The 13,679-nt window shown below is 34.1% G+C and overlaps 1 protein-coding gene across 1 annotated transcript in view; it reads left to right on the forward strand.

Annotated features, from left to right (window-relative positions):
• The window catches only part of LOC111045567 (fatty acyl-CoA reductase wat), a 45,119-nt gene that overhangs the window by 12,562 nt on the left and 18,878 nt on the right, over positions 1 to 13,679 (forward strand). Inside the window, exon 2 of the mRNA XM_039435102.1 lies at positions 3,126 to 3,350. Within this exon, the coding sequence (XP_039291036.1) occupies positions 3,126 to 3,350 (225 nt within the window). The remainder of the gene's footprint in view (positions 1 to 3,125; positions 3,351 to 13,679) is intronic.

The following is a 13,679-nucleotide window of genomic DNA, read 5'->3' on the forward strand; positions in this document are numbered from 1 at the left end:
TTATTGCGCAAAGTTCCAATTTCGTATGTTTAACCACCATTTTAGAAAAAAAATAATAAGTGGAAAAAACAAAATGACCGCTGTGTGAGTAACTGAAGACTTCCGGACAATTTAAATATGATATTTAGATATGTTTCTTACCCAGGATCAATGCCCAAGAATATTGGTAGGGTGTTCGTAAATATTCTGTATAGTTATAACTGAGTATGGAGAAAATTTCTCTTCCTTTCATAAATTATCCTTGAAATGCAAAAATTCAAAAAACCTTGTGTATACATCGGCGCACAGTTAAAAAAGGAATATTCCTGCCAAATCTCATAGAATTCTATCGACGCGTTTGGCCGTAAATGCGAGTTAAAACATAGACCTCACTGCGTTCGGTCAATTATGTGAATATTAAATGAAATCATATCGTCGAAGTCAATTATTATATTAGGCGAGAAATTCATGTTTGTGGATATGTATGTCGGACGGATCACGAAAACGGCTCCTGAAATTTTTACAGATATGAGACTTGTGGCAGTTGATAGAGCTTAACAATGAGTTTTTTGGGTATACATAATATGATCAAAGTCGTTGGAGCCGTTTTCGAGAAAATCGCGAAAAACCCTGTTTTTGATAACATTTTCGCCATTTTAGCCGCCATCTTGAATTGCATTCGATCGAAATTGTTCGTGTCGGATCCTTATAGGGGAAGGACCTTAAGTTTCAAATTTCAAGTCATTTCGTTAATTGGGAAATGATATATCATGTGCACACACGCACATATACTCATACACACACACACACACACACACACACACACACACACACACACACACACACACACACACACCACACACACACACACACACACACACACACACACACATACATACATACAAACCAATACCCAAAACAACTTTTTTGGACTCAGGGGACCTTCAAACGTATAGAAATATAAAAATTGGGGTACCTTAATTTTTTTCGGGAAGCAATACTTTCCTTACCTATGGTAATAGGGCAAGGAAACTAAAAATATTGTGGAACAGGTCTCAATCCCAGGAAAACTCACAGAAGTTACTTAAGTAGCAGCTGATCAGGTGGGAGTTTCCCATAATCTGTTTAAAACGAGTGGAAGAGAGTGTGAGCAAGTGAGAAAGATTGAAATAGCAGTTGAATTACCAAATTTGACGACTTATTATTTTTAAAACATTGCAGGATTCATGAAAATATGAAAGAGTAGGTACGGAAAGTATCTGGATGATAGCTATACGGAATATAAATTAAATATTAACATTTTCATCTAGGGAGAGCAAATTCCCGAAAACAAAATTCTATAACAGTGACAAGACTAAATCTATTCATTATTCCAGTTCTATTCAGCAAGCAATTTTTGTTTATATGATAGATCTCAAAAACGATTATAACTATTTTGATTGGATTCGGATTATAAATATTAAGAATAATATATTATCTTCCAGTTCCCGTAGCGAAGCACGGGTGCCCTGCTAGTTGAATATAACTATTCGTTAAATATGGAGATAACCGCTCTGTGATGGCGCTCGAGTGTTTTTGTGAAGATTATTCTTCCATGTCCACTCCAACACGATAGTATTATAAGTTTCAAAAGTTTGTGAGATTCATCAAGGCCTCTACAATCGAGCTAGGTATTGTTAATGAAAAAGCCGTGAAAGACTAAAACGTCAATAACGGAACTGATGCAAATCTGTAATTATCTACTCCTATAATTAAATTATTAGAAGGTTGACAAAATTTTTATTTGAATCATTTTAGTAGCTTACTAGAACCAAATAACCCTGACTCAAGTAGACGAAGAAAAATCGACGCAATGGATCAGATAGAACAATAAAAATATCAAAGCAACAAAGGAGTTTGCTTTCGTATTTGCTTTTAATACCATTTCAATTCCAATCGAGTGTATATTTTATACAGGAGACACCTGAACATTGAGTGATGGAAAGCGTTCATCATCAATAAAAAATCTTTCGCATACAACAAGTTAATGACAAAATTTTTGATTCGCGATCGAAAGTAGATGAGTAAATCCAAACAATAACCGAATCTAATATTCTTCTAACATGCATGAACATCAAGAGCTCCAATATTGTAACATAACTTGAAACACAAATACCAATTCGTTTTCATAACACGATGCTGAGATATCGAGAACGATGTAACAAGTGATGTAATACTGAGCTGTTAATTAATATTTGTATCAGATGGTAGTATGTGTTACACAGTTGGAGAGTGACGATGATGTCTTTTGTCAAAACACAATTTGCCAGTGGATGGAGAAAGTTTCTAGTATCGTCTGGAAACACATGGTCAAGAAGCCGCCAAGTGTAATGTTTTTGCCTCTGGGTGTGCCCCAATTATTATTGCATACCAACACTAGATTGGTGGAAGGTTTAGTAGGGGCCGAGGTGCAAATCCCAACCCAAACCATTCGCACATTAAGTTCTTCTTTAGACACCTCGAACCCTCCACTCTTCCCCAATACCTGCTCCACTATGCAAGTGGTTCCTTCTGGGCAAAATCACTTCTTGATTATAAGCTACTGGGTGGTTTCTTGCTCAACGGTAACCGTAACCCTGGTTTAGTTCCAAATTACGCAGCAATACATGCACACGCATTAGAATATGTTTTATGGTTGGCAAAAAGTATCATGTTAAGGGTTGATGTTCTGTAGAACTAGAAATATTACGTAATGGGTGATAAAAGAGGCGCTTTTGAAAAGATGAGATATGATTTGAATAATTTAAAATTTGAGGAGATAAGGAATAAAATCATTTTTCGAATTTCAATCCGATCAGCCTCTGTACAGATTATAAGTGGAAACTGAGATACTTGGGAAATTGAAAATACATCTTGAATATAATAATGTCTTTCGGGAGATGAGCAAAGAGCAAGAAATATGTACTCATAAACATACTCATATACTATGTACTCATATAAAAGTTGAGGAGTATAAAAACATTTTATGACTATTGACTATCTGTCACTATTGTAATAATTATAGATAATAGACAACCATTTCATGATTGGATTGAAAATGATTCCTTCCTATAATAGCATTTAATAATATGATAAAAATAAATGAATCGTATAAATTGCTGTTTCAGATGGAGGAGTCATCATATAACGAAGACAACATCATTGGTTCGCCGATCCAGGAGTTTTTCCGAGGGAAAACAGTTTTTCTCACCGGCGGCACTGGTTTTATGGGAAAAATTCTGATTGAGAAAATTCTGAGATGTTGTCCACACGTCAGTAGAATATACATGCTGGTCCGACAGAAGAAGAACAAGGACTTTCAACAAAGAATGCATGAATATGTGGAGGATGAGGTCAGTGATAGAATTTGAACTATTCTATTCTATACAATACCAATATGATAATAATCACACTACTATTCCCAAATAATATCCCGATTCAATCTCCAGTAACCAGTATTGGATAATTTTGAGTGGATTAATTCAAATTAATTTTGCTCCGAATACATTAGATTTTCACATATTATGAAGATAATTTTTTGCAATAATGGGCTGTAGTCAATTTCATTATGTTCTATGCTAAATAACTGGTACGTGTTTGACTATCTGCCTTTATTTTTCCGTGAGTAATATAGAAGTTTAATTCCATGCTTTATAATGATAAGAGAAATTATATACCACACGTCCAAAATCACTTACGATCTTGATCTGAAGTGCACTGGAATATCAATCAAACCGAAAAAGGGAGAATAATCTTTAAAAAATGTTATCAGAATTTGAAATTAATAAGTTTTGATACGTCTCACCAAACTTCAGCAACAATTTTTTTGTTCTGATCCAATTTATGGGGAGATTCCACTCTATTAGAATAAGTTTCAAGTATACTGTCAAACACTAACAAATACTGAATAAAAAAGGAAATATGCAAGACAAAGGATCAGAATAATTATTAAAATAAAAGTTGGAGATTTGAGGAAATATTAATGGGACAAGAACTTAGCGGAGATAGTATAGATAGAAAAATTAATAAAGGCTCATCTACAGAGTGTGGCAATCCTAAGGAGCTTAAAAAAATCAAATTAGAAAGAGAAAAGTTTATTTTTTTAAATCTGTGAATCAGCACTTCTAATAATGATTAGGTTTTGAAAATAATGTTTTAAAGATGGCGGCCATTACGATTGTTGAGAACGATTCCTGCAGTTTTCAGCAGCTCTTGTACAAAAGAAGCAGGGTATAGCATAACATTCATCAACAATTCGTTGTTTTGCGATATTTAATTATTAATAATTTTAGGGTTTTCTCCAGCCCAGTAGCCAAAATTTTGCTTATTCAAAACTGATCCATTGAGATGAAAATGTACCTCGTCACTATCAAAGAAAGCAGCATTTGGAGATATCTGAGCAAGTATTTTAGCTCACACGAATTTTGTCGGTTGCCATGGTCTGCTGGGCGTAACTCTTGAGTAATCAGTACTCTAAAAGGATGAAACTTCAAATCTAAAATAGAAATCCGTCCTAAACTGCAGTCTGAGATTCCTAGTGCAAAAGAATGTCTGCGAAGAAGATGAGCAGAACGTTCCAATAATCTTAGAACTTCTGTTCTCATCCTGTGCACATTTCTTGACTCTCTAATGGATCTGCGACAACCATATGTGTGTATGTTTTTAGTGTACTACCATTCCACTTGATCTGGCAAACTCAGGACCGAATTGTGTTAGCATCAGGAACGGCGATGTTGAGTGGAATGTTGAACTGTCATCGAAAAACTTGTTATTATGTGATCACAGATTTATATTGTTCTCGTACAACGGCAAAACCACGAATAGCATGGGTCCAAATGATGTTGCCTACTTAAATGTGTACAAGCAATGGAAAAAAATTGACAATAATTGGCAAATTTCAACTCTATCACAGTTGATGACACAGTCGAAGCACACCGCTTGATCGGTTTGGCTGCACCTTCTACTGTAAAGTATACAGTAGAGTAGAGTAGATGATATGTATAGAAATGGAAACCACTTGACTAATCAGGTTGCAAGAAAGTATTTCGTTGTGGCCATCACAGTATTGGGAAGTCGTGGTATTCATTTCTTAAGATCTATAATGATAACAATGTGCCTACTGAAGATGAAGATTAACGTCTTAATGGTGGGCTACTCTTGCTGTATTTCAGCTGGAATTATACTTGACATATTGAAGATTGATTACTTGTAACATTTTGCGATCCTGAACATGATTTGACAGTGTGATCATCTCACCTCGTCACAGAGTACTTTCTAACAATGGTCTTATTATACCAAAAACAAATTATGGTAGGAAATAGGCTGGTAGAAAAGAGACGAAACAAGATGAAAGTCACCGATGCCTGTATGTTCCCAATGAGCTTGCCTCCTTTAATATTCGTAGCTCGTACAGAGTTTTCGTCGAGTTCAAGGAGACAGGGTGAGAAGAGAGTGAGAGGGAGAAAGTGGATGACGAAGAGGAAGGATGAAGTAGGGGGTTGCGGAGGAAGAATGAGAATATAAAGTAGAAAGAGGAGAGAAATAAGAGATGGAGAGCAGAAAGGGAAAATTAAAGAAGAAAAAAGGAGAGAAGAGAACAACAATGGGAAAAGACGAATAAGATGAAAAAGAGCGTAGTGTAGGGAAAGAAGAATGAGCAGAATGAAAGAAAAATGGAGAAAGAAGGAGGAGAAAAGGGAAAAGGAGGAGAAGAAGAGAAGAAGGAGAATGAGAAAAATAAGAAGAAGGAGGAGAAGTAGAAGGAGGAGAAGAGAAAAGAGGGAGAAGAGGGAGAAGAGGGAGAAAAGGGAGAAGAGGGAAAAGAGGGAGAAGAGGGAGAAGAGGGAGAAGAGGGAGAAGAGGGAGAAGAGGGAGAAGAGGGAGAAGAGGGAGAAGAGGGAGAAGAGGAAGAAGAGGGAGAAGAGGGAGAAGAGTGATGATGAGGAGAAGAAGGGGTAAAAGGAGAAAGTTGAAAAAACTTGAAGATAGAGAAGAAGATAAAGAAGAAGGGAAGAAGAGAAAGGAGAAGAGAGAGAAAAGCAGAAGAAGAGAAAGAAGAAGGAGAAGAATAGAAAAAGAATACGGTAGAAAAAATTATATACAAGAATAGTATAGGCAGGAGGAGGATGATTGGGAGAAAGATTAAGAGGAGTAGGAGAGGAGTATGGTCGAAGAGAAGGAAGTGGAGGAGAACGTAAACTAAGTAGAAAGAGCCAAGAAAGATGATTTCCATTCTTTGTCAGATATTTTATCACAGAGAAATGATTACAATAATTAAACATATTACTGCAATGATTAAACGGTATCTTCACTCTATGGTACTATAGAATGAGGACAAAGAGGCGGTTACAGTATGTTCAGTATGTTCTAAATGATTTTCCCTGTGGTTCATGAGAAAATTGGGAAAGAAGAAAGAGATAATACAAGGACATCAATAGAGGAAGGAAGCTCTGGAAGAAATGGATGATAGCTGTGAACATAAGATGAGATGAGGAGGAGTAGCCGGTAAGAGAAAAACATGATAAGATAAGGGGGAGAAGAGATTGATTGATTGATTGAATGCCTTTAATAGGGCGGAATTAGGACTCCTGGTCCTCTCTGCCACACAACCCTAAGAGAAAGAGAAGAAGAAGAAGAGGAAGGATTGATTGATTGAGTACTTCATTTAAGTAGATTACAATATATACTGGCTTATACACTTATATACAATAGCTTACAATACAGCAAAATTATAGATGAATTTACATAATATAGACTAAGAAAATATTAATTGAACTGTATATGATATGAAAAAGCAATTTGTAATATAACAACTATAAGGAGGGAGAGTAAAAGATCAGGATAGAAGAAAAGAGAAGAAAAGAAGAGCAGATAGAAAGAAGGAGGAAGAAAAAAGAAAATCAAAAAGTTTAAGATAAAGTAAAGAGGAAGTGGATGGGATGGGATATACAGAAGATACAACCTATGTTTTGTGTCTTGTCTTCCAGTGCTGGGTGCTTCACAATAAATTTCAAGGAAATTGTTATTGGATAGCTTAGCACTAATGCTGGAATTTGGTGTCGCGTTATAAATCTGTGTCCATCTTCAGTGTCGCGTCGTGGCACGAAACGCGTTCGAAGCGTGCTAAAGAAGAACTTATTGCCAGACATTAGGTAGGAAGCTTTCAACAGACACTGCAAATCCAGGAACACATACATTCTTGAAGCAGAACGTGATGTACCTACCAAGTGGCGCCGAATCGATTTTATACGCTTTTAATCAGCACTTGTATCAGTGTTATTGGGCATGTATCAGAGGCTAGGATTTGAAGAGATTCTCTTGTATATAGGACATAGTAGATGGGAATCCTTGAGTAACAATCCTAAAAAAAATATATGTGACGATTATATCGTAGAGAAAAGATACAGTTAAGAGTTAAGATACTATAAAGTTGCAACATATCTCACTAGCAAAAACATCGACAGCAGATTAGCATTGCATAGATTGTCTTCATTGAATATTATTCGTCTGTTCGTCTCTGAATATGTAATTATATAGCTATATCTTAGGTATTAGTGAAGATACGTGATTTGAAATTAAGTCTGTGAGGATGACGAATCCTTGAATTGAATGCTGTTAGGGCCCGGCTACAATGAGAGAGATCTGCGATCAGAACTTTTTAGAAGGATATAGATATACGAGATAGATATAGATATAGATATACCCTAAGTGCTTTTCCCTGAGGTGTTCAAAGTTATATGGAGATCTGTAGAGGATGTGAGGATAGGGCATTATGAATGGATACCATCATGTGAAGATCCTGAATGAAGAGTTTTGTGAGGGGAGAGTGTGTTAAATAGATATTATTATTATCAGGTTTTTCGGTAGGTGACTCACTTTGTTTTACAGTTCAGTTTTTGAAACTTTTATATAGAACTCCTCATGTGAAAATTGTAAATGAGGATTAATATGCATCGTGGATCATGAATGAAGAAATGGATTAGTGAATGAATATTGATCTTTTGTCTGGGACTGGAGATTATTATGTGAAGATAGAAAGTCAAAACGGTTGTAAAATTACAGAAAAATGAAATTCTCCATTTCCAAATTTATAAATTGAACTGAGATTAAATGAAGATCAATCTTATCATCCAGTTTTGAAATTGATATATCAATTATTCTATCTTCTATTAGAATTGAAAGAGTCAAACTTCATTCTAATTTCAATAACAATCGTTGAATGTTGAATATTGTTCCATCTCAGCTTTCAATCAGTGAGTTGTGATATAAACTCACTTAGTAGATGCAGGATTGCATCTGGCAATCAATAACGAAATTTTTGATTATTAGGAAAGGAAGTGGGGTATTTGTAAGTTATTTATGTTCGGAGTGTGAATATAAGTGGAGAATGTAATCATTAAAAAAGTATGACTGAAATTAAGAAACGAACAATCGACTGAATGGCAATGGAATTGGTAGACTATATCAATTATGTAAAAAAACAGACAATTATACTCTCTTATTTGAATATTGATAGATCGGTCATTGTACGAGGCTATGGCCTTATCACATGCACAATATACAGACCAAAATATCCTGTTCCATTTTGATTCTGTAATTAAAGTTTGAGAATAGCTTCAGTATTCATACAAGAAGTTTTACCATGATAACCAGCTTCATAGTAATCTTTGAAGCGAATACTACACAGCAAATAAGTGTGTCATAGAAACGTTTGTTCTTATTCTGGGGCAGTGAGGAAACACTTCTGATGTTTTTTCATGTTATGCAGATGCATTACCACACGTTCAATGTTGGGAGAAATTTACAATTTTTATGTTTTCCTGGACATCTTAGTGGAAACTTATACACTAGTAGTTGGCTAAACATAAAATTAGTAGAAACTAAGCGATATAACTTGTTTCATAAAATACTAGAGATAAGAGAGGATAGCAACAAAATATAAAGATAAGCAGAAGGTAGAAGTTGTTGAAAATTAATATTCTAACTTTCGGGAGCTACATTAGAGACTTGTAACGATATCATTATCTATCACATTCTCTACTTTAGAAGTACCTTGCAAAAGTTTCGTTGAACATGACCTTCAGTGACTTGAGCTTTCCCAATATGACATGAATAGGAACTAGAAGGAATGGTCAATAGAAATATTCGAATAGAGAATTTCCACTTTTTCCATCATCCATTTTTAGAACAGTTATGAATTTGCAAAACAACTTGAAAGAATAATAAGTATTGATTCAATCAAAGTGAAAATAGAAAATCAATTCTTACTCATTGATTTATAAGCCTATGAACATATATAAATATTTATAAACATATATGAACATATACGAATAATTGTATAATATTTATGTGTTATTGGAAATTTATTATGTATTTCTTGCTTGTCTATTATTTTTATGATTCATAGTCTACATTGAATGAAAATCTTGAAAGAAAATTCGAGTTAAAACATAGACCTCACTGCGCTCGGTCAATAAAGTACAAATAAAAGACATTCATATATCTATCTATCACTTGAGAATCTTTGAAGTTGTTATGCAAATTTATAACGTCAGCCATTCTAAAATTTCAAGAATTGAATAAGATTTATGTCTGAATTGGACTGAAAAACAGCTGGAATTGCAATAAAGACCAACATTTGTACATAACTAGGACTAAAAACTACAGAATTTATAATTTCTATATCTATAAAGCAATTCCGTGATTAATAAAATTGAACCTTGAACATAAGCTTACAACTAGGAAGGTAGGTTTCATGGATTCCCAAGGTCTAAAGAATCAATCCTCCACGAAAGTCTACTAACAAACTCTCAAACATATTAATGATGGTTCATTCTAAATTCTCAATATAAATGCTATCAGTTTTGATCATAATATTTTTCACACTAATTCTATTGTTGTGCTTGACCAATCTGATGGCTAGTTTGTCTACCTAGAGACCATGCATGTAAATTGCTCTATGACGCAGAATGTTATGAAAAAGCAATAATTTCGATATTAATTCACACTAGAAACTAAACTCAACTATTCTTCTACGTAACACTCCTAATTAGACGATTACTATCGATGAAAAATAACTACGGTTTTCCAGAGGTAGCAGAGATTTAATTTGAGTTCAAAAACTATTTTTATTTATTTGTCTGCTTTCGGATTGCAAGATTGTTTTATTCTGATTGTTTGCCCAGTCTTATTATCTTATTATCATTATATAAGGATTATTACAGTCGGCTAAGGAAAGGAAGTGAGGAAATATCTGGTGAACTTTATTTACCAACTGTTATCCAATTGATTAATGAACGTTCCAAACTATGAAAGTATAGACCGAATTTAATAAAAAATCATGCAGAGGAACGAAATAGGATTACAAGATTAAATCAACTGGAACACTGAATATCTTCATTACGGAAAACTATTTATAACCTTTAAAGATGTATTGAAGATTTATAGCTGTGAATAATGTAAAATGTCAAAACGGCAGAATTATAGCAACCACCTCTAGGAAATATTTCTCAATCCAACCCCATGAAAATATTCAAATCGATTATTGACAGTCGAACACCTATAATATAATAAATAATTCCTTGAAAAATCAATAAATAATAAATTCATGAAAAGGCTCTCTTAATGGATAAATAAATAGATTACACAGTTGTAAATGAAGTTAAATGCAAACATTTTTCTGAAATTTGAAAGACTCCTTGAAAATTTCGTTTTCATTTTTGGACTACGATTCTCGGCACATCGTCTTCATAATAATATTCAGTTAAAATATTGTGGTTAATTATATAAAGCGATCAGAGCCCATGTAAATTGAACAGAAATTTACGTTAAAATGATAAGTTCTAGTATCATAGTAGTTTTATATACCAGATAATGAGTGTTTTCGCTGGGAAGTTGGCGTTAGAGCAGAGTATACTTTTCTGTATTTTGTCTGAAGGAATTTTCTCTCCTGCCAATTGTACGGTGGAACAGATTATCTGACTGCTTGTTGAAATTAATTACTGACAGAGCTGAGATATTAAATATGGTAAGGATGATGAAGAGAATGTATATCCTAACTGATAAGCCATGGTATATGATGGGCAATGCAAACAATTGAAAAAATATTTACGAAAGACATTTTATTATGAAATATTTAATATATATTTCAAATATATTTTAATATATTAATATTACGAAGTTTTGGAAAAGAGAAGTTAAATGATTTCCTACAGGCAAAACTGAATTTTAAATAAACAATTAAACTGGCAAAACGTTCTTAGACGGGAGAAATTAAAGAACATTTCTGTTCCTTCAGACGTAAAGGCGTATCAAATATTCAATTGGTTTGTTAGAGTGGGTTTTATTTTTCCGGGAAAAATATATGGTACCAGATTTATCTCTGCCCAAACTAATATTCGCAGATACTAGACACCCCTTCCTTGATAGACCAGTTACTGTAGAAGAGTTGGATTGCTTTATATAAATTTCATGCAGAATAACCACATATTTTAACTAAATATTATTATGAAAACGATGTGCCGAGAATTGTAGTCTAAAAATGAAAACGCAATTTTCAAGGCGTCTTCCAAATTTCAGGCGTTGATGAAGGAAAATTTTTGGATCTAACTTGATTTACAAGTTTACTACGCTCCGTAGAGCGTAGAGCGTTTGTCTTGTCTGCATACTCTCCCAAGTATAAGATTTGTGCTTTGGTAAGGTATTCATAAGTGCAGTGGTCTCTACTTTAGATTCATTTAACGCTCTACTACACATATTTTTGAAATCACCTGATGACTGAAAAAATACTCCCAGATATATTCCTTGCAAAAATCAATTTATCCCTTGTGGAACGGCATTACTTTTGTCTTAGGTTAGTTTATCTTTAGCCCCAGTGATTCGCTAAATCCGAACAAAAAACGAACTTTATTTCTAGTATCTGGAATACTGTCTGCAAAAATGACGATATTGTCTGCATACTGCAGCATTTAAATATCATGATCCCTTCCAAAACGCAGGCCGCTCAGTCACCTCTGTCTAAAAAACGATTCTATATACGATATGTACAATGCAAATAAGAGTGGACTCAAAGAGTCCCCCTGCAACACCCCTTTCGTCAACTGTATGGGTTGTGATTGCACTTTACAATGATCCTCTTTCTGAATCTCAATACTAAAGCAAGCTTTCGAATATAAATCTTGTAAGACTCTTAAAATATTTCTACTCACACCTAAAGATCCCAAATTATTCCATAGCCCCATATGAGAAACAGAGTCAAACGCGGACTCATAATTCACGTGAATGGCGAAAAACTTTTTGCTTTTATTTATTGAATAATACTTGATGAGAGTGTTCATTACGGAAATGTTGTCCAAGCAACTTCGATTTTTTCTGAACCCAGACTGGCTCTCGTCTAGTAAGCCACAGAATTCAAGTCAACGAGTCAGTCTTCTGCATGATAGTTTAGTAAAAATTTCAAAAACTCTATTTATAATTGAAATTGTCTTTAATTTTTTGAATCCGATAAAACTTTTCTGTGCAATAGAAACATATTCACGAACACCCATGACCCCGGAACCGTTCCTGTGTCCAATATAGTCTACGATTGAAAATGTAGGTGATGGAATCTTTCAATTTATAGGGCAAAAACCTGAAAAAATCATTAGGAATACCGTCAGTGAATTTACTCTTTGCTGTATTTTTCAGAATGCAATTAGTGCCCACTTGAATTGAACATAAATTTACGTTAAAATTATAAGTTCTAGTATTATAGTAGTTTTATCTACCAACGCCCAATATTAAACTTGAAGACTGGACAATTATTGTGCTTCGATAATTTATTAACAGTTCAAAAATTCTAAGCTGCTATTCTATCAACACCTACAGTTAATTGTTTCAAATTTATTCGATAGTGAGAATAACTTTACTTGAACCATAATTATCAAATAAATCAGGCTTGTTCTCGATTCAGATTTCATCATTTTTCATATTATAATGCATTTTCTTCCTTCGTAAAATCAACTTAAAATATTCATCACATAGTATATAAGTATCATCACATCATATAGGGTGTCACGTTATTTTTACCGTAACATGTGCCCTGCTTGACTGCAGTCGGTAGAGCAAAGATTTTTGAATATATATAATATTTTTTATGACTCTTGAAAGAAAAATATCACCAGTTTCTTACCAGCCCTTCTAGGAGCTCAAACAATTCTCTGCTTTTGATGGCTGCAAACGTCGGCCGCTTAAACAGTTCACAGTTCTCATGACTGACTTGGTTGACTCCACAGATATAGATGCAGGAGAGGTAGATAGATATAAGCTCTGATTTTTGTACTAGACAATACGGTATCGCCACCCATGCCACTCGCCACCATTCGACAAAGTGGTCAGCAATGTAAAATTATACTGAGCGGAATCAAAGGCAACACTCTATCAGAATACCTTATGAATTATATTAATTTGTATTGCTGCTGCAACTTAATACTATGACCTTTGAGTTTTTTCAAATTGGATGTGATGGTCCTGGATAATTTAAATAAATCTCGGGAACATATTATTTCCAAAGATTTATTAATCAATGCTGTATATCGCTGATTTATCCAACTTATTCGGTGAAGAATACAGTTGGTTTATAATTTTAATGATAGGTCAATTATGATAATAAAATAGACTTTAACAAGATTGGTCATGCATGGAGA

This window comes from Nilaparvata lugens, chromosome 8 (assembly GCF_014356525.2).
Source record: "Nilaparvata lugens isolate BPH chromosome 8, ASM1435652v1, whole genome shotgun sequence".
NCBI classification, from domain to species: domain Eukaryota; kingdom Metazoa; phylum Arthropoda; class Insecta; order Hemiptera; family Delphacidae; genus Nilaparvata; species Nilaparvata lugens.